The sequence below is a fragment of the Ranitomeya variabilis genome, chromosome 1 (genome assembly GCF_051348905.1).
Source record: "Ranitomeya variabilis isolate aRanVar5 chromosome 1, aRanVar5.hap1, whole genome shotgun sequence".
Taxonomy (NCBI): domain Eukaryota; kingdom Metazoa; phylum Chordata; class Amphibia; order Anura; family Dendrobatidae; genus Ranitomeya; species Ranitomeya variabilis.
Window position 1 is genome coordinate 1,122,477,353 of NC_135232.1, and position 25,180 is coordinate 1,122,502,532.

Genomic DNA, 25,180 nt, shown 5'->3' on the forward strand with positions numbered 1-25,180 from the left:
TCAAATACATCCTGGTAGTCCGACAAAAACGCAGGGACTTCAGAAGGAGTGGATGAAGCAATTGACACCACAGGAGCGTCGCCATGAATTCCCTGACAACCCCAACTTGACACAGACATTGCTTTCCAATCCAGGACTGGATTATGAGTCTGCAACCATGGCAGACCCAACACGACAACATCATGCAAATTATGCAGCACAAGAAAGCGAATCACCTCCTGATGAACAGGAGTCATGCACATGGTCACTTGTGTCCAGTACTGAGGTTTATTCATAGCCAATGGTGTAGCATCAATTCCCCTTAGTGGAATAGGGAATTTTAAAGGCTCCAAAACAAAACCACAGCGCCTGGCAAATGACAAATCCATCAGACTCAGGGCAGCACCTGAATCTACAAAAGCCATAACCGGGTAAGATGACAGGGAACAAATCAGGGTAACAGACAAAATGAACTTAGGCTGTAAAGTACCGATGGTGACAGATTTATCAATCTTTTTTGTGGGCTTAGAGCATGCTGAGATAACATGAGCTGAGTCACCACAGTAAAAGCACAACCCATTTTGCCGTCTATAATTTTGCCGTTCACTTCTGGTCAGAATTCTATCACATTGCATAGACTCAGGTGTCTGTTCAGAAGACACCGCCAAATGGTGCGCAGGTTTGCGCTCCCGCAAACGCCGATCAATCTGAATGGCCAGAGTCATTGACTCATTCAGACCTGCAGGCATAGGGAACCCCACCATGACATTCTTAATGGCTTCAGAAAGACCTTTTCTGAAATTTGCAGCCAGGGCACACTCATTCCATGGAGTAAGCACCGACCATTTCCGAAATTTCTGGCAGTACACCTCTGCTTCATCTTGCCCCCGGGGAGAGGGCCAACAATGCTTTTTCAGCCTGGTTCTCAAGATTAGGTTCCTCATAGAGCAATCCAAGGGCCAGAAAAAACGCATCCACACTGAGCAATGCAGGATCCCCTGGCACCAATGCGAAGGCCCAATCTTGAGGGTCGCCACGCAAGAAAGAAATAACAATTTTAACTTGCTGAACGGAATCACCAGAGTAACGAGGTTTCAAAGAAAGAAACAATTTGCAATTGTTCTTAAAATTCAGCAAACTAGATCTATCTCCATAAAACAACTCCGGAATAGGTATTCTAGGCTCTGACATAGGACTGTGAACAACAAACTCCTGAATACTTTGTACCCTTGCATCAAGATGATCTACACTGGAGGCTAAGCTCTGGATATCCATATCAGCAGCTGAACACAGAGCCACACCAAGATTAAGAGGAGAAGAGAAGCTAGACACACAGCAGCTAGACACACGGCAGCAAAAAAAAAAAAAAAAAATTCTCAAGGCTTCTCTTCTCCTACTTCTGCCATGCAATTAACACTTTACTGGCCGGCTGTACTGTTATGATCCTAGTGGCAAGGATCGCAAGTCTGACTGGCTAAGTAACTAAACAGATGACTAGCTCTGGGGAAGTGGTAACTAGATTGACCGCAACCTGATCCTATCCGCACACAACTATAGGTAGTCCTCACTTGCCTCAGTGAAATGACCCCAAAGATATAGAATAGCCCCCCACAAATATTAACGGTGAGTTAAGGGGAAAGCACAAACGCAGAGATGAAATAGATTTAGCAAATGAGGCCCGCTAACACTAGATAGCAGAAAATAGGAAGGGAACTGTGCGGTCAATTAAAAACCCTATTCAAAATATCCACGCAGAGATTGCTGGAGCCCCCGCACCAACTAACGGTGCTGGGGAAGCAACTCCGAACCCCAGAGCTTACCAGCAGCAAGAAATCACATATTAGCAAGCTGGACTAAACTCATCATACACAGAAATCATATTGCAGACTGATGAGCAAAAAATAATCAAACAGAACTTAGCTTCTCCTGAAGAGACTGAAAGTGAAGATAATCAGGAGTAATCAGAATAGCACTGAATACATCGACAGCCGGCAACAAGTGAAAGAGAAGCAGAGCTAAATAGGAACCTCCCTAGTGAATAACGAGGCAGCTGATCCAGCCACAGACCCGCAGGATAACAAACAAAGCCACCAGGGGGAGCCCAAAAACAAAAGTCACGCAATACCACCTGTGACCACAAGAGGGAGCCTGAAAACAGAGTTCACAACAGCTAGCGCACCCCTAGCTTTAGGAATTGGGAAGGAGCCACTAGCCCTGGGATATCTTGCTACTGTGCCATGAAATAAACTCTTTGGATTAAAAGAGGACTTGATCTCTATTGCACCTATTGGAAGCAGCAATCCCCTTGATGAGGATGTAGCTTAATTAAATATGAGTCAGGTGACAGCTCTCTTTATAACTGTGGTATTTATGGAACCTACATCAGTAGGGCTATTATTATCCTTGATCAAGGAAGCCGAAGCTCCCAAAATGCGTAGGATTAGGTGATTGCTATCATTCTATCCCGACTACAGGTGCGGGAGTGACATCACTACCTCTACCACGAGCAGCAATCTCCACTCGGTCTGTTTCCGAGGTGAAGCTTGATATGTGCCACCAGCAGGGGCAACGCTCTAGCTCACCCGGTCTAGCATAGCCCTCTCAGACCTATCTGAATCTATTCATACCGCAGTCACTTTCCTGGATAAATTCAAGACAGGTCAGTCACTATCATTTAATTTCACTTTATTCATCATTACAAATTATCATCCGGGGAACCACAGAGAAGTTTATCTAAATTACCTATGTTGGTGTCCTGGTGTTCATGTGGTTAAACAGCTGAGACGCCAGAGGTCGGGGACTGATATATTACTTTCTCTAACAGACATTCCCCTGCAGGCACTATTACCTCCTTGTGCAATCACATTGCTAGGCATTGGAAGGCATGCTGCCATATGTGTTTGCTTTCCGCTGTCAGACCTAAGCTGACAGCTTGGTCAGATGTGAGACCCCGGTGGACAGGTGTAATACACTGCCTCCTGACACATTTCTTTCCATAGCTGCCCCCACTCAACACCTTCAAACTACCGACTTACCCAGCAAACACGTCCCCAGCTTTCCTTAAATACGTCTGCAGCCCAGACTGTTCATTCAACCAGGGAACACTCTCAGCTACAACGGTAACTTCATTAATGCATCATATGGTTACATATATGAAATATACTTAATCACTTTTTGATTATTGCTAATACCATTGATGGTCTTCAACCTATTAGGGTGAGTAGGAAAGGATTGCAGTTAACCATTCTTATTTTTTTTTATCTATCCTGCTTGTGTTATTCTTTTTTTTTTTTTTTTAATTTTTTATTTTCAAACTTTTCAACACATATAAACAGGCAAACAGTCATACAGGTTACATGAGTCAGATGAGGGTGGATACATATTTAAAATGGAGTATACTGTCGCATTTCGGCCGAACCCTCAATACGGAATAATAGCCGGAAGTATCCACAGTTCTGATTGTGGCAGAACTGATATGCGATCCAAGTAATAGGCTACGCAATCCGTAACCTGAGTCTCAAGAAGATATCGATCAGAAATTAAAACCAACAATAACAAGAAGACAGTCAAAGAAAAATAAAAAATAAGAAGGAAGGGGAGAGGGAGTGGGGGGAGTACCAGGGGTGGGGGACTCGAGGTGAGGGGGGAGAGAAGCGGTCAAAGCAGAGCTCTTTATACAAAAATACCCCGTCAGAGATAAAAAAAAAAAAACGGTCAGAATGAAAACATAAACATACGGGGAGCAGAACAGATAATTATGACCGATTAGGAAGCAGAGAACAGGGCGAATATCGAGCATGACTCAAACAAATAGGTAATTGAGCTGTATCTGGGTCCATCACAGTGCAGTAAAAGAACTTTAGGAGAAACAAGTTAGCACAACCAAATGTTGTGTAAGGAGGATAGTGAATGGGAAACTAAGGGGTAGTTTGAGATGCTAGCTGTCAGGGCAGCCGTACACTAAAGAATTTGTCATGCGTATGTGAATCCCAACTGGTCAGCTCTTCCATCCTGAAGATGTCCTGGGCTTTTTTAAGCCATTCATGAGGGGGGGGGACGTTTGTCTCCAGTGTATGGCGATCAAGTGCTTGGCAGCGGCTATTAGAAGGGGGAGTAGGTCATGCTTCTTAGGTTTGTAGGACTTCGTGGGGAGGGACAGTAGAACCTCTTGAGGAGTCAAACTCTGCGTTATTAGTTTCATCTGGCGGAGTCGATTAAAAATCTCCTCCCAAAATCTAGCGATATTTGGGCATGACCAAAAAATGTGCACCAAAGAGCCTCTAGTCTTCATACATCTCCAGCACAGCGGAGAATCCGAGAGGCCAAAGTGGTAGAGCGACTCAGGGGTTCTGTACCATCTGGAGAGGACTTTAAAGGCATTCTCCTGGAGCAAGACACATCTTGAGAACCCATGTGAGTGTTCCAAGACCTGTGCAATTTCTCTATTGGAGAGAGATATGTTCAGCTCAGACTCCCATGAGGAGATACAGTATATAAGGGTTTAAAGTGAGATTTAGGGGAGATTAAGTTATGATATAGTTTGGAAATTAATTTAGGGGGCGTAGGGTTGAGTTTAAGAAGAAGTTCCAGCCAGAGCCAATCTGAATTAGTTTGGATGTCCGACTTAAGCCTAGAAATAATATATTGTACATGGTGGATTTGAATGAAATCTTTGGGATGTTTCTTGGCGTCTCGAGGCCAACTGTTTGTGCAACTAATTTGGTTGGAGAGTAGGTGTGAAATTGGGAGGGTCGGCAGGGATTTCCAGAGGTCAAATGTGTCTATATATTTTGGTTCAATGAGCCAAGGTATAACTCCCAGAGGCATATTGTCCAAAAAAAGGCAACGTGGCCAGTTGTTCTGGACTAGCTTCTTCCTTATAGTCAGGGTGTTGCAGGTTATTTCTTCCAGAGAATTTTGTGGGGGGGCAGCAGAGGTCCAGAGATACTTCTCCGCCTCACCTCCCATTAACAAGCGTTCAAGATTAGGGGTTTTTGGATCATGTCTTGATTTAACCAGGCACATCCACCTAGCCAGATGTATCGCCTGGTAGTAGGTCTTAAAGTTTGGGAGTCCAAGGCCACCTTTCTTTTTCGGGAGCGAAAGTATTTTGAAGGGTAGTCTAGCCCTCCTGCCCCTGCTTGTGTTATTCTTATTTCAATTACACTTTAGAATCTCAGATTCCTGGTTGATACACAATATCAGTGCCACCATTTCGACTTTTATTTATCATTGTTTGGGTTTCCGACATTAATAATAGCCATTCCTCACATTGGGGCTTAAAGAGCAACATTATCTGTATGTTTGCCCTTGATCCCTTCATTCTTGTGTGAGGACAGATCATACATCTAGTTTGGCACATATATTTTTTAACAGTTTGAGAGCCGTTTGGAACCTCTTTTTGTCAAAATCGACCCTTTAACAAGCCTCGTCATGTGACTTAGAAGACATGTCTTTCGGGATGTTTGCAAAGCAGGAAGTCTTATTTGGCTTGGAGAGAGTCTAAGGGGGAACCATTTTTCTTTATGGAGAGTGCAAAATTGGTCTAAGGGGACATATAAGCTGGAACTAGAGTTGTAGTTCTCTTTCCGTGTAAAGAAGCTATTTGTATATTTAAATTCCCAGAGGAGCATTACATGGCCTATTAGTCCCCTTACACTGAAGAATCATTAAGAAGACCTAGTGTCAGAAATGTCTTACCTAACCAAATTGGGTTTCCTGCTATGCAAAGATGAGGAGCAAACACCCCAAAACGTGTCATTAAATGTAGTCTCTGATTTGGCTTCTTATCCTAAGTCATGTGGCAAGGCTCTTTAAAGGGATGATATGACTTCTAGGATAGTTACTTCAAGTAGATGCCACTAGAGTTTAAGTCCTCTTCCCCTCTGCAGTGGCTGTTTGTACTTTTATCCTGTTCATGGATCTGTTCTTTACTGTACTGTCTTGCCAGTTGCCTCCATAGTGAAGCATATGGCTAGTGGTCCGAAATCAGGAAGAGGTGTCATTACTTTAGGCCAGAATCAAAAGAGTAATGAAAGGGCAATAGTCAGGTTCCTTAGCAGAATGACATTTTGGAGTTTTATGTGACTATTAGATATTTAGAACCATACTGAAAATTTTAGCTTTTCCATTTATATTTCAAAATTTTTTGGGGGGGATCTTTCTGGTCCTTGATTTTCTAAGACTCAAGTGCTCTTTTTGAAAAATAATTGATTATATAAGCATATCGTTGACAATTTACAATTATGTCAATCATTTTGAAAAGTCACAAAATATACAGTATGAGCAACAGGGAGCTGCGCAAGCATTTTCCAATTGTTGGCAATTTCACGCCATTTCTGCCCAGCTCCACCCGAATTTATGGAGCTCAGGTGTGACAGGAGCAAGACACAACAGCTCGCCTAAATCATAATGTGCTGTGGGGTTCTTTATGCCAGAAATTGCACTCCAGGTCCTGATTAGAGTAAGATTTGTGATGCAGCTCACAAAAGTGCACAGCCCTTGTCAGAATAATAATAATAATTTTATTTATATAGCGCCAACATATTCCGCAGCGCTTTACAACTTATAGAGGGGACTTGTACAGACAATAGACATTACAGCATAACAGAAATCACAGTTCAAAACAGATACCAGGAGGAATGAGGGCCCTGCTCACAAGCTTACAAACTATGAGGAAAAGGGGAGACACGAGAGGTGGATGGTAGCAATTGCTTTAGTTATTTGGACCAGCCGTAGTGTAAGGCTCGGGTGTTCATGTAAAGCTGCATGAACCAGTTAACAGCCTAAGTATGTAGCAGTACAGACAGAGAGGCTATTAACTGCATAAAGTGTATGAGAACACGATGCGAGGAACCTGATTATGTGTTTTTTTTTTGTTTGTTTGTTTTTATTATTATTAGGCCACACAGGGATAGTTAGGTTAATGCGTTGAGGCAGTAGGCCAGTCTGAACAAATGCGTTTTTAGGGCACGCTTAAAACTGTGGGGATTGGGGATTAATCGTATTAACCTAGGTAGTGCATTCCAAAGAATCGGCGCAGCACGTGTAAAATATTGGAGACGGGAATGGGAGGTTCTGATTATTGAGGAATCTAACCTGAGGTCATTAGTGGAGCGGAGAGCACGGGTAGGGTGGTAGACTGAGACCAGAGAGGAGATGTAGGGTGGTGCTGAGCCATGGAGTGCTTTGTGGATGAGGGTAGTAGTTTTGTACTGGATTCTGGAGTGGATGGGTAGCCAGTGTAATGACTGGCACAAGGTAGAGGCATCGGTGTAACGGTTGGTGAGGAATATGATCCTGGCAGCAGCATTCAGGACAGATTGGAGTGGGGAGAGTTTGGTAAGAGGGAGGCCAATTATTAGAGAGTTACAATAGTCCAGACGAGAATGAGTAAGTGAGACAGTAAGAGTTTTTGCAGAGTCGAAAGTAAGAAAAGGGCGAATTCTAGAAATATTTTTGAGATGCAGATAAGAAGAGCAAGCCAGTGATCGGATGTGGGGGGTGAATGAAAGCTCGGAATCAAGGATGACCCCAAGGCAGCGGGCATGTTGCTTGGGAGTAATGGTGGAACCGCACACGGAGATGGCAATGTCAGTCAAAGGTAGGTTAGTAGAGGGAGAGAACACGAGGAGTTCAGTTTTTGACAGGTTCAGTTTCAGATAGAGGGAGGACATGATGTTAGAGACAGCGGTAAGACAATCACTGGTGTTTTCTAAGAAGGTCGGAGTGAAAGCAGGAGAAGAGGTGTATAATTGGGTGTCGTCAGCATAGAGATGGTACTGGAAACCAAATCTACTGATTGTTTGTCCAATAGGGGCAGTATTCAAAGAGAAGAGGAGGGGGTCTAAGACTGATCCTTGAGGAACCCCAACAGTAAGGGGAAGGGGAGAGGAGGAGGAACCAGCAGAACATACAGTGAAGGATCGGTCAGAGAGATAGGAGGAGAACCAAGAGAGAATGGTGTCCTTGATGCCGATGGAGCAGAGCATAGTGAGGAGGAGCTGATGATCCACAGTGTCGAATGCTGCGGAAAGATCCAAGAGAATTAGCATGGAGTAGTGACCATTAGATTTAGCTGTTAGTAGGTCATTAGAGACTTTAGTGAGGGCAGTTTCAGTAGAGTGTAAAGAGCGGAAGCCAGATTGAAGAGGGTCGAGAAGAGAGTTATCTGAGAGATAGCGGGTAAGACGGGAGTGGACCAGGCGTTCCAGGAGTTTAGAGATGAAGGGAAGATTAGAGACAGGTCTATAATTAGCGGCACAGTTTTGGTCGAGGGAGGGTTTTTTAAGTAATGGATGTATGATGGCATGCTTAAATGAGGAGGGAAAAATACCGGAAGTGAGGGAAAGGTTGAATATTTTTGTTATGTGAGAGGTGACAGCCGGGGAAAGGGACTGGAGGAGATGTGACGGAATGGGGTCACTGGTGCAAGTGGTCGGGCGAGAAGATGCAAGGAGCCTGCTTACTTCTTCTTCTGTAACTGGTTCAAAGTCAGAGAGTGAACTAGATGCAGTGGGGGAGGGAGGACAGTGCCTGGTATGAAGAGATTGGGAGATGATTTCCTGTCGAATGTGGTCAATTTTTTCATTGAAGTAATTGGCCAGATCGTCAGCGCGGAGATCTGTGGTTGGGGCCTGCTCTCTTGGGTTGAGTAGGGACTGGAAAGTGTCGAAGAGACGTTTAGGGTGATTGGACAGTGAGGTGATGAGGGTGTTGAAATAGGTTTGTTTGGAGAGGTGAAGGGCAGAGTTGTATGTTTTTAGCATGAACTTATAATGGATGAAATCTTCGGGTAGATTAGATTTTCTCCACAGACGTTCGGCGCACCTGGAGCACCGCTGCAGGAAACGTGTTTGCAGCGTGTGCCATGGTTGTCGCCATCTGTGTCGAGTTGCTCTATGTATAGGAGGAGCAGCTTCATCCAGGGCACTTTGCTCAGAAGTATGCTCTTCTTAATCAGTCAGGAGTGTCTGACTCCAGCATGATCCCTTATCAAGGCCAGCATGAACATCATCGGTTTTGATGAATTGGGGCTCTAGTCTTTCACCCTTGCCAGCCAGTCCAGGAGATTTTTGTTTTTTTTACACTTTAGTTTTTACTTCCCTTCTTACAAAAGCCTTTTTCTATTTTTCCATAAACATACCCACACGAGGGCTTCTTTTTTGCAGGAAAAGTTGTAATTTTGAATAACACCATCCATTTTATCATGTTGTAAACTGGAAAGTTGGAAACAAATTCCAAATGTGGCAAAATAGCTAAAAAGAATAAAGGTTGCACCATGCTACACCAGGAATGATTACTCTAGAACAAAGAAACTGCATTACTGCCATAGAAAATGGGAAAAAATGAAGAAAAAAGCTCTATATAATGTATATATGAAAAATTCATCTGCAAAAATTGCTATGAACAATAAAGTAAAAGAGAAGGTACCTAGAGTATAGATTGGTCAAAATATGTGAGCCCAATTGCCATGTCAAGGTGTCCTTCAAAAATTGGGTCCCTATCCTGATATGTCACCTCTCTTGGGCAAAAAAGCCTATAATTTAGGGAACATGAATGTAGTAGTTAGATGATCCATTGTGTGTGTACTTGGACGTTCCAACATGGCAAAGATTCAAAATACGGGGCCAAGTCGACCTGTCATTGGCTGCAGTAGAACAAAGTGAAGGTTCTGGAGTGGCCATCTCAGTCTCCTGACCTCAATATCATTGAGACACTCTGGGGAGAACTCAAGCACGCAGTTCATGCTAGACAGCCCAGGAATTTCCATGAACTAGAAGTATTTTGTCAAGAACAGTGGGCATCTAAGAAAATAAAGAACCTCATCCACAACTACCACAAAGACTTCAAGCTGTCTTTGATGTTAGAGGGGGCAATACACGGTATTAAGAAATGGGGTATGTGAACTTTTGATCAGGGTCATTTTGATGTTTTGGGTTGTCATTATGATTTAAAAAGAGAAAACACAGTAGTTTGGCAACAAATGGCTGCACCCAACCACTAACCATGAAAAAAGGACACGAAAAAAGGCAAAGAAAGCAAAAATTCTGCCGAAGTACGTAAACTTTTGAGCACCACTCTAATTTTCTTTCCATATTATCCATCATAATTTTCATTCTGTATGATCTGGCACAGTTGTAGTATTTACAATAAGGATGAGATAGATTGTCAAGCAAGTAGTGTCTTGTCTTCTGCATACCATTCTGCTTTGCTTAATGAATAACTTGCATAATTAACACCCCTAGTTTAATTGTTCGCCAAATGATACATCCCTGCCTTCAGCTTCTTCCTATATATAATTCCTTAATTTCCTGGAGGGGTTCAATTGCCCTTCTGTTCGTTTATCCTGCAAGACTTCTCAGCAGCCGTTTTCTGAGATCGCACAGCCACTCCGGTAATGGCATATATGTATTATAGGGAATTGTCAGCAAACCTCAAACTATTTATTTGTGTATGTAACTCTTTCAAAATCTTCATACAAGTGATGATTTCTCTGCAATAGATGAAGAGACTGGCCATGTAAAGGTATTGTTTGAGTTGTCTTTGAAAGAGATACATGCACATGTAAATAGATTGGGGTGTGAAACCCTGCTGACAGTTTCCCTTTAATAATTTTATGTGTATTATTTTGTAATATTTGCTGCCTTCTGGCTCTGCTGCTTCAACCTTGTAGCATTCTCTATCTTAGAAGGTATGTGTGGGTTCTCCTTCTCAAACATTGCTTGATCAGATGTATTTTTTCACTCCTCCTTCTCTTATATATTCTGGAGCTCTTTTCTTGTACTGATGGTGGTTCTGGTAATGTGTTTTTGTACTGATAATGGTTCTGGTGCTGTATTCATGTAGAGACGAGTATATACATGAAACTAGTGACATAATTTTAGAATGATCAAGTGGGAGTTTTTTGTTACCTGTTAATGCTTATTTCCCTTCAGTTTAAAATGGAAACTGTTGTCACAGAATGATTGTTCAAACCAAGCACAGGTGCTCGGTGCACCCTTAGCTTAGCCAAACTTTTAAGTGCACCCTCCCATCTACTTGGTTTCCCGCTCTATCCATACACAAACCCTCTTTTCAGTTGAATACTGCCTTTATAGACAATTTATCCCTCATTAAAAATCTTCTCTGTTCCTCAGAATGCTGGGATTTTTTTTATTTTACAGTATACTATTGTCAAGGTTACCGGCCACCTCTTTAGTTTATTCTGATGGTGTAAACTGTGACTTGCGAATTGTACCCCTTGCTGACATTTGAAGTACTGGTATGAACTGCAGAGCGGTGAACACGGTAAGTAGGATGCTCCCACTATGGCCGGGGTCACACTTCCGAATATAATGTGAGAAACTTGGCCACATTTCCTGCATCAATACCTAGCACTGTTGCCGGCACTTTGGTCCCGAGTGCCGGCAGAAGTGTTAGGTATTGATGCTTGAGTTTCTCGCATTATATTCGCAAGTGTGACACCTGTCTAACTGTGTGAAACACTGGTGTGACAGGTGTGACAGGCCAGTTAGTGTATTTATGTACTGGCGATTCTGGTGCTGTAGTGTTATACTGACGATGGCTAAGATACTAAATTCATGCACTAGCTATGTTTCTGTTGATACATTCATGATGTGGTTGTGGTATCATGTACTGATGGTGGGCTGGTGCTGCATTTATTTACTGATGGTGGTTCTGGTCCTGCACATGTGCAGCAATCCATAACTTGTCAGATGATGTGCTACATGGCTATATTGTTAGATTATTGCACCGTCTGACAAGATATGGATTACAACATCTGTAATCCATTACAAATTATCACATACTGCACAGTTAATAAATAAATATTTTGTAACATCGTAACGGTGCCAACCTTATTTTTGGTGATTATATATATATATACTAGATTGTGGCCCGATTCTAATGCATCGGGTATTCTAGAATATGCATGTCCCCGTAGTATATGGACAATGATGATTCCAGAATTCGCGGCAGACTGTGCCCGTCGCTGATTGGTCGAGGCAACCTTTATGACATCATCGTCGCCATTGCAACCATTATGACATCTACGTCGATACTGTGCCCGTCGCTGATTGGTCGAGGCGAATTTGCTGCAGACTGTGCCCGTCGCTGATTGGTCGAGGCAACCTTTATGACATCATCGTCACCATGCTGTGCCCGTCGCTGATTGGTCGAGGCCTGGCGGCCTCGACCAATCAGAGACGTGGGATTTCCAGGACAGACAGACAGACAGACAGAAAAACCCTTAGACAATTATATATATATATATATATATATATATATATATATATATATATATATTTGTACATATAATTACACCTAAAGCTAGTACAACTGTATAAGAAAAATACGTATAAAATAAAGAACTGAAATTTTATGAAAGAGGAGATAATGTGAGCTGAAAGAAATAGCACAGATAACGAGAGACAAATTAATTGAATTTGCCTAAAATTTCACACACAAAAAATCCGATTTATCAGAATCTGAATTTTATTGCAAATTGCTTCAGGAAACACCATTAAAATGGTGAGAGGCCAGTAGCCATTTTGTAAGATGGCCAGTAAGAGGTGAAAAACAATCTTACAGCCAACTCTTTTCTGCACTCCCCATATGAGTCCCTTCACGCCCGGAACTTCCATTGACTATTCTATCTCCAGTCTTCTATTAGCTATGCCCTATGTTGTCAGATGGGGTAAAAGGCACATCAATGACATGCATAAAGCCGCATGTAACCGTATGCACCGCAATGAACATCAGTAACGAGAATCATAGTCCATGAGATGATGTGAGCCCTAGTGAACATAAGATGTCAGAAATATGCAGGAAAATAAAAGAACTCATTGGAAAACCAAGAGCAGCAGAGAAGGTACAAGGAGCGCCGAAGAGAGGGGAGCATAAGATTTTTTTAAATCCTTATTAGCTAATTAAATTTGCATCAAAGTTATCCAATATGATTATAATTTTCCCCCATTGAATTGAATGAATCGGCCCTAATCGAGTTTCTTGAAATTCGTTCATCTCTACAAATAACACCTGGTGAGTGGTGATCTATCATGTGAGCGTCAAACTCAGTTCTGCTTCATCTGTTATTTTCCATAAATCCTACATATAAATCTGCACAAATCGAATATTATTCATGGGAAAGCTATTATGTATTAATCATAAAACACATTTTATTGTAGAAAATCTGTAGATAAGAAGACTACAATGAATCCCTGCCTGACGCTGTATTATCCTGAAGAAGCGATCAATCCCAAGATGCTCCTGGAAGAATACTTCTGTCAACATGTTCAATTCTCTACTTTTAAGGAGTCTACGATTAACATGCAGAGATGTTTCTATAAAGCATTTAGCTCAGGTAAGTGAAGAAAACGGTATCTCTCATACAAATGTATTTAATAGAGATAATATTTTTTATTTGAATTCCCCAGGTTTTGCAATTTTTTTCACAAAAATTTGAGCTCTATATACTCCACCTGCCCTAAAAAGTTATACAATACTCTGAGGTCTCCTAGGACTGTACCCAGCCCATTGCTATCTCTTTAAGGCCAGCAGTCTTCGTAATGAAAAAGTGGTGACCTCACCAAAGAAACGGAGGGTAACCAGTAGTAATCAACACTCCATTTAATACCACAGTGCAATGACAGATTTTTCCTTTTTTTTTATTATTAACCCCTTAATGACCCTCAAGCTTTTTTGGGTTTTGCATTTTTGTTGTTCGCTCCCCTTCTTCCCAGAGCCATAACGTGTAGTGTTGAGCGATACCGTCCGATACTTGAAAGTATCGGTATCGGAAAGTATCGGCCGATACCGGCAAAGTATCGGATCTAATCCGATACCGATACCCGATACCAATACAAGTCAATGGGACTCATGTATCGGACGGTATTCCTGATGGTTCCCAGGGTCTGAAGGAGAGGAAACTCTCCTTCAGGCCCTGGGAACCATATTAATGTGTAAAATAAAGAATTAAAATAAAAAATATTGCTATACTCACCTCTCCGACGCAGCCTGGACCTCACCGAGGGAACCGGCAGCGTTGTTTGCTTAAAATTCACGCTTTTCCTTCCTTACGTGAAGTCCCGGCTTGTGATTGGTCGCGTGCCGCCCATGTGGCCGCGACGCGACCAATCACAGCAAGCCGTGACGTAATTTTAGGTCCTTCAGGATTTTAAAATTACGTTCTGGCTTGTGATTGGTCGCGTCGCCCATGTGACCGCGACGCGACCAATCACAAAGCCGGAACGTAATTTTAAACTACTGAATGCCTAGAAGGACCTGAAAATTACGTCACGGCTTGCTGTGATTGGTCGCGTCGCGGCCACATGGGCGGCACGCGACCAATCAGAAGCCGTGACGTCACGGAAGGAAGGAAAAGCGCGCATTTTAAGTAAAGAACGCTGCCAGTTCCCTCGGTGAGGTCCAGGCTGCGTCGGACAGGTGAGTATAGCAATATTTTTTATTTTAATTCTTTATTTTACACATTAATGTTGTTTCGATACCGATACCCGATACCACAAAAGTATCGGATCTCGGTATCGGAATTCCGATACAGCAAATATCGGCCGATACCCGATACTTGCGGTATCGGAATGCTCAACACTAATAACGTGGTTTTTTTTCCCAGAGCCATAACGAGTTGTACTTTTGAACAACACCATTGGTTTTACCATGTCGTGTACTAGCAAACGGGAAACAAATTTCAAGTGTGGTGAAATTGCAAAAAAAAGTGCAGTCCCACATTGGTTTTGTGTTTGGCTTTTTTGCTAGGTTAGCTATATGCTAAAACTGACGAGCCACTATGATGCTCTAGGTCATTATGAGCTCATAGACACCAGACATGTCTAGGTTATTTTTTATCTAAGTGGTAAAAAAAATCCAAACTTTGCTAAAAAAAAAAAATAAAAAAAAAAATTGCGCAATATTACGATACTCATAGCGTCTCCATTTTTTGTGATCTCGGGTTGGGTGAGGGCTTATTTATTGCATGCTGAGCTGATGTTTTTAATGATAACATTTTGATGCAGATACATTCTTTTGATTGCCCGTTATTGCATTTTAATGCAATGTCGAGGCGACCCAAAAAAAGGTTTATTGATCAGGTTATTCCTTTTTTGTTATTGATATATTGGGTGATTCTGAATGCAGTGATACCAAATATGTGTATGTTTGATTGTTTTATTGTTTTATTTTGAATGGGGCAAGAGGGGGGTGATTTGAACTTTGATTTTTTATTTTTTTTTTCATATTTTTTAAAATATTTTTTTTAACTTTTGCCATGCTTCAATAGCTTCCATGGGAGGCTAGAAGCTGACATAGCCTGATCGGCTCTGCTACAGATCGCTCCTATGTAGCTGAATGACAGCATAACTATGAGCGTCGACCACAGGGTGACGCTCACAGCAATCTGACATCAACAACCATAGAGGTCTTCAGGAGACCTCTGGTTGTCATACCGACGTATCGCTGACCCCCCCGATCACGTGACAGGGGTCAGCGATGCGTGCATTTCTGGACCGATGACCGGAAGCGCTAGTTAAATGTCGCTGTCAGAGTTTGACAGCGGCATTTAACTACACTGTGTGCAGAATTATTAGGCAAGTTGTATTTTAGAGGATTATTTTTATTATTGATCAACAACTATGTTCTCAATCAACCCAAAAGACTCATAAATATCAAAGCTTAATATTTTTGGAAGTTGGAGTGTTTTTTTTTATATTTGGCTATCTTAGGAGAATATCTGTTTATGCAGGTAACTATTACTGTGCAGAATTATTAGGCAACTTAATTAAAACCAAATATATTCCCATCTCACTTGTTTATTTTCACCAGGTAAACCAATATAACTGCACAAAATTCAGAAATAAACATTTCTGACATGCAAAAAGAAAACCCCCCCAAATTAGTGACCAATATAGCCACCTTTCTTTATGATAACAATCAACAGCCTTCCATCCATAGATTCTGTCAGTTGCTTGCTCTGTTTACGATCAACATTGCGTGTAGCAGGTTCTATATGGGGTTCAGGTCAGATGAACAAGGGGTCCATGTTATTATTTTTTTTCTTTGAGACCCTTACTGGCCAGCCACACTGTGGAGTAGTTGGAGGCATGTGATGGAGCATTGTCCTGCATGAAAATCATGTTTTTCTTGAACGATACCGACTTCTTCCTGTACCACTGCTTGAAGAAGTTGTCTTCCAGAAACTGGCAGTAGGTCTGGGAGTTGAGCTTCACTCCATCCTCAACCCGAAAAGGTCCCACAAGATCATCTTTGATACCAGCCCATACCAGTACCCCACCTCCACCTTGCTGGTGTCTGAGTCAAAGTCGAGCTCTCTGCCCTTAACTGATGCAGCCTCTGGCCCATCCATCTGGCCCATCAAGAGTCACTCTCATTTCATCAGTCCATAAAACCTTTGAAAAATCAGTCTTAAGATATTTCTTGGCCCAGTCTTGACGTTTTATCTTATGTTTCTTGTTCAAAGGTGGTCGCTTTCAGCCTTCCTTACCTTGGCCATGTCCCCGAGTATCGCACACCTTGTGCTTTTTGTTACTCCAGTAACGTTGCAGCTCTGAAATATGACAAAACTGGTGGCAAATGGCATCTTGGCAGCTTCACGCTTGATTTTCCTCAATTCATGGGCAGTTATTTTGCACCTTTTTTGCCCAACACGCTTCTTGTGACCCTGTTGGCTATTTTCCATGAAACGCTTGATTGTTCGGTGATCACACTTCAATAGTTTGACAATTTCAAGACTGCTGCATCCTTCTGCAAGATATCTCACAATTTTGGACTTTTCAGAGCCCCTCAAATCTCTCTTCTGACCCATTTTGCCAAAGGAAAGTAAGTTGTCTAATAATTAAGCACACCTTATATAGGATATTGATGTCATTAGGCAACACCCCTCCTCATTACAGAGATGCACATCACATGATTTACTTAATTGGTAGTTGGCTCTCAAGCCAGAACAGCTTGGAGTAGGACAACATGTATAAAAAGTATCATGTGATCAATACAACATGCCTAATAATTCTGCACACAGTGTAGTTAATAGGAATGTGAATCACAATTCTGCCCGCACCTATTGCAGGCACATGTCAGCTGTTCAAAACAGCTGGCATGTCCTGGCTTTCATAAGGGCTCACTGCCGAAGCCCGCATCTAAGCAAGGGTTCTGTCATTGAATGTACTATTCTGTCCGAGGACAGAAAAAGGGTTAAAATCAGTCCAAAATGATCTGTCTTGGATATTTATTATCAGACAAGCAAGTCTTTGCAAAACACTGACTCAAGCTGAAGGTGTCACTGTCAGTGGTAACATCAGTCTGCTCGAGAGACTCATTTAGGCCGAGGTCAAACTTAAGGTACCTTCACACTAAGCGACTTTACAATGATATCGCTAGTGATCCGTGATGTTGCAGCGTCCTGGCTAGCGATATCGTTGTGTTTGACACGCAGCAGTGATCAGGATCCCGCTGTGACATCGCTGGTCGTTGCTGAAAGTCTAGAACTTTATTTTGACACTGGATCGCCCGCTGACATCACTGAATCGGTGTGTGTGACATCGATCCAGCGATGTGTTCACTGGTAACCAGGGTAAACATCGGGTTACTAAGCGCAGGGCCGCGCTTAGTAACCCGATGTTTACCCTGGTTACCAGCGTAATTGAAAAAAAAAAACCACATACTCACATTCCGGTGCCCGGCGTCCGCTTCCCTGCACTCCTCCTGCATCCTGTGTAAGTGCCGGCCGTAAAGCAGAGCGGTGACGTCACCGCTCTGCTCTGTGGGAGATGCCGGAGATGTTCGGCGCTGACACAGGATGCAGGAGGAGTGCAGGGAAGCGGACGCCGGGCATCGTTGGTTGCTGGAGAGCCGTCTGTGTGACAGCTCTCCAGCGACCACACAGCGACTAAACAGCGATGCTGCAGCGATCGGCATCATTGTCTGTATCGCTGCAGCATCGCTTAGTGTGAAGGTACCTTTACAGTAAGGAAAATCGGTCCAAGTCTCCCAGCCAAGAGTCGTACAAGTGTTCTCCGTATGGTCATCTGTATATAATGTGTTTGCAATGTGATTTCTCGCACCTATGTTTCTGTATGATATCCGTATGACATGCATATGGCTTTACATTTCTCACTGCTTTTCCCCATTGAATTTATTGGCTCAATGGGCTGAAATGAGGAAAATTTGTGCATATTTCTTGCAAGTCACACTAGTGGTCCGTGTGGTGTCTGAGTTTTTCTCGTATAGGCTTGCATTGGTGAGTCTTGGACGATATATGCCTACAATTGCAGCATGCTGCAATTTTTACATGCGTGTCAAATACCCCTGAGAAAAATTACGGTGATGTGAGCTGCCCCATAGATTAACAGTGGTCTGAGTGCTTTGCGATGTTTTCCCGCATAGTACTCATCCATATTCTAAGGTAGGTAGCCTTAGAGTTGAAATGGTGGAGTCTGCATTTTTGCAATGAAATAAACAATTTATTTATCTACCAACTGGTGTGCTGTGATTCACTCTTTTTATACACAAGAGTTTGGATCTTATGGGTCTAAGACTGACATAGTATGCACTCACCATTTCAGATCTTTGATTTCCCGACCTCTGTCATTCGGACGTGATTATGCGGAGCTGCTTTTTGTATCTTTACATCATCCTGTTGTGACTGAGATGAATGACATGTCCTATGTTTCAATGCATCCTACATTTCCCACTAATACTCTTACAGGAGGCTAAGGAAAGTTATTGTGGCATTTGGTTGGTAGTCCTACTGCATGGATAATTGGGGACAGTGGTGGGGCTTCTGTTCCTGTGGCTAGGGGCTACCACATTCTTAGCCATGGTAAGTTTTTTTCTTCTACACTACCTTGTCCATTACCTTTGCCACTTTTTCCTCTAAAATACACTTTGTGCAATACTATAATTAACGTTTGACAATCTTTTCAACCCCAATGATTTAACCCTTGCCAAATTGGAAGTAAGAAATAGTAAGCAGACAAGAACATATACAGTAATCAATTGATGTGACATCTATGGTTGATATATCTGACTAGTAAAACAAGTGTGCAAAAACAGACATGCACAGCTAAATGTCTCACGTATAGAAAAGAATGTGTGCTTTCAGCTCAGCTCTTAAATGCTGAGGTAGATCCATGCGAAGTGCTCAGGTGAAAAATCCTAGTTGGCAAGGAATGCATAGGACTTGGAAAGTTAGTTAAATTCCAGCATTTGATTTTCACTGTGTATTAAAACAAAAACGTCTTTTGAAACATGCAAAATAAAATCATAGAAATATTAAAAAACAGGACATTCTGGAACAAAAACCTATGCCCTTTGAACTGGCTTTTGTGTGTGCTTCTTATTCATGGCCCTTATCCCCTTTCCGACGTTGGGTGTAAGAATACGCCCACATCGAAATCCCTCCCTTTGATGTGGGCTCAGGTGCTGAACCCACATCTTTCCCAGTACGTTAGCTGTTCTGTACAGCTGACATGTACCTCTAACAGCCTCAGGTGGAATAGCGATCCACCCGTGGCTGTTAAACTGATAAACAACGCTGTTAATCTCTGACAGCAGCACTTAACTCGTGCTTACCAGAAATGCATCGGAAATCTTGCCCATTGGTGATCCCCGTCACGCGATCGTGGTCACCGATGGGTCTGCATGACATCCAGAGGTCTGAAGCAGACCTCTATGGTTGTCATTGCCAGGTTGCTATGAGCACCAATTGTTTTTTCCCGTTTTCCAGAACACAATATGTTAAAACCAATGGTGTCATTCAAAAGTACAACTTGTCCAGCAAAAAACAAGCCCTTACATGTCCATTTTGACCAAAAATAAAAAAGTTATGGCTCTGGGAAGAAGGGGAGCAAAAAACTAAAATGCAAAAACGTTGAAGGGGTTAAATAGAAAGTTGAAACAAATGCATCTCAAAAACCTTAAAAGTAACAATTAGACTTAGTGAATGGATGCCATGCTTGCCAGATCAGTTTTTGATCTTGCCAAAGCCAGGAACTGATCTCAGAAAGTATGTGGACCCTTCCTATAAGAGCAGCTTTCCAACTTTACTTTGATGCAACTTACTGTCAATAAATACTTGACAAAAATACTGTCATATGGATAATCCCAGTAGGTATATGGGCTATATCTTGTGGATCCATGACTATTCTGAAAGACTCTTGGCATAACCTAACAGCCACAGTTAGAAAGACACTGGTCGACATTAGGAAAATATAGATATTACATGAACTGGTCGAAACAGTACAATTTTTAGTACTAAAAAGATGCCGCGCTAGAGGATTGCTACATGCAGATTGCCGTGGCTCCTCTCTGGGTTACAATTTTGTTGATTTTGGTCAACAAGCTTTCACGCTAGACATTTTATAGTTTCATCAACAACAGACAAAGCCAAAAAGGTGAATTTAATCATCATTATGAATTTTCAGATGAAGTTAGGTTTTTGTCTGTATAGTGGCAATAGTCCAAATCCAAAATAATTAACTGGGCCAACATGTCCGACCTAAGATGAGGTTTTATTATATAAAGTAGAAAATTGTGAATATTTTAAATTTACATTTTCTCTGTTCACAGGTTTGGTTAGCGGGAAAACCCTGATAGACATCAGTCTTGGTCCTATTATCATGCACCTTATTTCAGTCTGTGAGTTCTTAGAAGAAATTTCAATGCTGAAACTCAATGACGCCTCCATTACGGAGCTTGAACTGTGGAAAAACAAAGATCCCAAGGCCTTTGACTGGTCTCAAACTTCAAAGCTCTTCATGGAGTTAAAACAGTTATCCAGGTATAGTATGATGTATAATATCTACTTTGTTCCTGACAACTTTATGACCCAACATACAAGTGGACAATGAATGAGTTATTGAAGAGTCCTGGTCGTTGCAGTACTGTGGCTCCGCCACTATGGGGAGCTACGGTGCGTCCGATGGCACTGAAGGAGTTCATCTGATCAGGTATCACAGACACCAATACATTTCACAGCTGGGCCTCCGGGGGGAGCTAAGGGTGCTATTCATTAGGCCACTCCCCACCATAGTGGGTAAACTGGGGGTCAGGCAGGAAGTTAGATCAGAAAGCTGACTGGATTGGACGAAGCAACACCTGGTGGCAGAGGGTGTTGTGGAGGAAGAGACAGTAGGGTCTCTGTCAGGGGTGGGATCCTGACAGAGGCTTGGCATTGGAAAGAACGTAACGGGTTCGCGCCTGCTCCGGGAAGCGGCGGTGCCCAAGAAAGGACTAGAAGCGAGATAGATTGTGCTGAGTGAGAAACGAGATCAAGCAATAGGAGAATACCAGTAGGGGTCGTGCTGTAAGACCGGAGCAACACCCTACTGAGGCGCACTACCGGTGGCCGGAACGCCGAGGGAGTAGAATAACATTCAGCTTCAAGCAATACTCTAAACAGCGGCAGGACAGTCAGTCTAAGGCGGGCTGTCTCACACAAATCACCTATGAAGTCTTGGGGGGCACCTTGTGGAGAGGGGCGACTCTAGGGTCCCGGAAGAGCTCCGAGCCTACCCGTCAAACGGGTGCCGTCCCAACCAGAACATCAGGGAGGGACGGAGGATTAGAAGAACATCATTTAATCGAGTTGTGAGGGAACTTAAGAAACAGACACAACGGTTGTGGGGACTTTCCGTAAGCACAGCAGGGGAGGACCGCAACACATAGCGCTAGAAGGAAGGCACCGATTTCCACCTTCCACTCTGGAGGTGCCATTGGACCGGCCGGACTTGCGCAGCCTGGTGAACCGTATTCTGGACTGTGGACTTAGAGATCTTCAGTAAAGAGGTAAAGAGACTGCAACCTGGTGTCCTCGTTATTTACTGCACCGCACCACCACTATCATCATCCGACACATCGTTTACTGTGCGCCCCTCGGCAGGGTCACGGACCGGGGCCTAGCCGCCGTGACAACCCCAGAGCAGAGACTCAGAGGCCCGGTACCGGGTACCCCTCGGCCCTGCGGCGGGTGGGGGCGCTACATTTATATATATCTTTTTTCACTACTTTTGATTTGAAAAGATGAATGATATGACGATTTTAACTTTATTTTACTTGTTTTATGTTATTTTTAACTTTTTTATATTAATTATTTGATCTCGTGTGCAATAAACTAATACACTCTAATATTGCATAATATTAACTATATACAGCTCTGGCAAAAATTAAAAGACCACTTCAAAATGTTCAGTTTGTCTGATTTTTCTCTTTATAGGTATATTTTTTAGTAAAATGTAAATTGTCTCCGAAGTTCCAAGCAATACATTTTGTATTTATTTTCTGAGAAATGGTCACAATAACAAAACAATGCATTGCTTGCTAACCTCAAATATTGCAAAAAAAAACAAGTCCATAATCATTTAGATACAACAATACTAATGTTTTAACTTAAGAAGAGCTCAGAAATCAATATTTTGTGGAATAACCATGATTTTTAATCACAGCTTTCATGCGTCTTGGCAGCTTCCCACCAGTCTTTCACACTGCTTTTGGGTGACCTTATACCACTCCTGGTAAAAAAATGTAAGCAGTTCTTCTTTGCTTGATGGCTGCTGACAATTCATCTTCCACTTGATTATAATCCAGAGGTTTTCAATGGGGTTCAGGTCTGGAGATTGGGCGGCCATGACAGGGATTTGATGTGGTGGTCCTTCATCCACACCTTGATTGACCTAGCTGTGTGGCATGGCACATTGTCCTGCTGGAAAAACCAGTCCTCAGAGTTGGGGAACATTGCCTGAGCAGAAGGAATCAACTGTTTTTCCAGGATAACCTTGTATGCAGCTTGATTCATAATCAATTCCAGCCTTGCATAATCTAAATGATAATGAACTTGTTTGTTTTTTTTTGCATTATTTGAGGTCTGCAAGCAATGCATTTTTTTGTTATTTTGATCATTTCTCATTTTCAGAAAATAAATACAAAATGTATTGGAACTTCGGAGACATGTTGTCAGTAGTTTATAGAATAAAAGATTTAGAAATATACATATAATGAGAAAAATCAGACAAACTGAAAATTTGGAAGTGGTCTCTTAATTTTTGACAGAGCTGTATTTAACTCTCTATGGAACCCCAATCACAGGTGTCTGTTATTCGTAACCTGTGGAAGCCTCTAGGGTAAAAAAATATGACTTTTTGAAAACCCTATTAACATTATAATTTTGCAATTCTGTACATTTTTATAAAAAAAAATGTTGTGATTTTTTTTATTTTCCCATCACTAATAGGTCATGTTCCAAGAGTTATTATAATTTTTATTGTATAAATCAATGGCAGCTGCTATGGATACAATTCTATGTAGATGGAGGAGCAAAAGACAGAGCTCCTTCCTCCTCCTCACAGGAGAGTTTCTGTACATAAGATTCCAGGTGTAGCTGAATTTTCTGATGTCGTGAAATGTTTGTATTTTACAGCGATGGGTGGGAAGAACAAGAGGAAATTCTAAGAGGAAAAATAAAGGAGATTTTAAAATTGGACCTCTGCAATGATGACCTTCTGAATTCACTGCCAAAATTTGACTGTGCCACGGTTGTATGGGGTTTGGAGACAATCAGCAAAGACCACGAGGATTACAGAAAAAATCTAAAGAAATTCAACAATTTAATCAAAGTAGGGGGACATCTGTTATGTTATGCAAATATTAATTCTTCCTATTTTAAAATTGGAGGACACAAGTTTCACATATTACCCTGTGATGAAAGTTTCTATAGGAAAGTGTTAAAAAAGGAAGGGTTTGAAATAAAACATTATGAGAATCTGGAAAAATTAATGATCTCTGGTGCTGTAGACCATGATCGAGTGGTGTTCATCGTCGCCCAGAAAGTCAGAGAAGTCTAGAACTGGGGGACGTCTTCACCATGAATTTATTTCTGGAGAGGTATCTGCTGTCTCTGCTATAAAATATAATATAATCCATTTTAATGATTATACAAAATTTGCTTAATCAAAGAAATATTACACAATTGGCTATTTGCTTTAACCCTTTCACTAGGTGTAGTTACTCACTATTAAGAATTTGTGTTTTAATCCAAGAAATTGAACCCAATACACTCTCATACTAAAGCAAAACATATAGCCAAAGTCTAAGACCGGAGTCACACTACAGCAAGATATGGCCAAGTCTCGCAAGTTAAAAACAAGCTCTGGCACCGGCACTCCGGAGCGGAGCGTGCATCTCCATGTATTGCGAAGCGGCCGCACGCTCTGCTCTGGAGTGCCGGTGCCAGAGCTTGGTTTTAACCTGTGAGACTCGGCCGTATCTCACTGTGTGTGATCCCGGCCTAATAGTCATCTTAGTGGCTTTGTTGCGCAGTGTGCATTGCCAGGATTTTCCAGTGCTGGACACGAGCAGTCATGTGTCAACAAGTAAGCGATTTGCATACTTCCGGCAACCTGCTGAATAGACGTGTCTGGCTTTGCTCCATTCACTTGTGTTTCACATCTAGTCGATATGTGACCGCATGATTTCAAATACCATAATTGTGGTCAAGTGACCGCCCACTACCAGCACTGGAGAATCCTGACATCGTACACACTGCACACAGTGAGCATTCACAAGTCTGCAGTCACAGAGACTGACAGCAGACTTCAACCTCAATCCTGAATGATTTCTTTAAGTATAACTAATAGAGGACCAAGCAGACCAATCATGTCTAGGCTAGTTATGGAGTTTAGCATTAAATTTTCTAATTCTGATGAGTTCAATTGTTCCTTAAGCTTTTATAATGTTGCTGAATTATTGGCTCATAGAGTGTGATATAAATCCTGTTTGTTACTCTCCATGTTCAATTCTAATACAATAAACTGTATGAACACAAAGCATTGTGGGTATTTACTACTGAACAGAGAACTGTATTTTGAGGTTCTTTACATAAGTCTTACCCTTAGATAAAGGACATATCCAGATATGTAATGTGCTGAATTTTATGACAAGTATACATGAATTTTATGCATTGTGCACTCAATGGCAATCATGTGAATAATCCAGTGTCCCAATACTGAGTGGGCTGCTCTCTTTGTCCCCTTCACAGCAGAAAATCTCAGCACTACTTCAACCAATCTGAAGCAATTCATCTAAATGAATCCACAGTTTTAGGCTTATCACTAATAGGGATAGAAAAAGGCCCACTGTGTGTATGTAAGTCGTGTACCGGGGTGAGTTCCTCAAGATA

The 25,180-nt window shown here is 42.1% G+C and overlaps 1 protein-coding gene across 4 annotated transcripts in view; it reads left to right on the forward strand.

The window, feature by feature from the left end:
* The window catches only part of LOC143792962 (nicotinamide N-methyltransferase-like), an 87,978-nt gene extending 63,151 nt beyond the window's left edge, over window positions 1-24,827 (forward strand). For 2 of the 4 annotated variants that reach the window (XM_077279485.1, XM_077279509.1), the window contains 3 exons: window positions 13,167-13,342; window positions 20,578-20,788; window positions 23,423-24,827. In XM_077279485.1, the coding sequence (XP_077135600.1) occupies window positions 13,167-13,342; window positions 20,578-20,788; window positions 23,423-23,846 (811 nt within the window). In that variant the 3' untranslated portion in view covers window positions 23,847-24,827. Of the gene's footprint in view, window positions 1-10,306; window positions 10,376-10,433; window positions 10,673-13,166; window positions 13,343-20,577; window positions 20,789-23,422 lie in introns of those variants that run through there. The other 2 variants (XM_077279496.1, XM_077279503.1) reach the window with 2 other exon arrangements.
* Window positions 24,828-25,180: the final 353 nt, after the last annotated feature.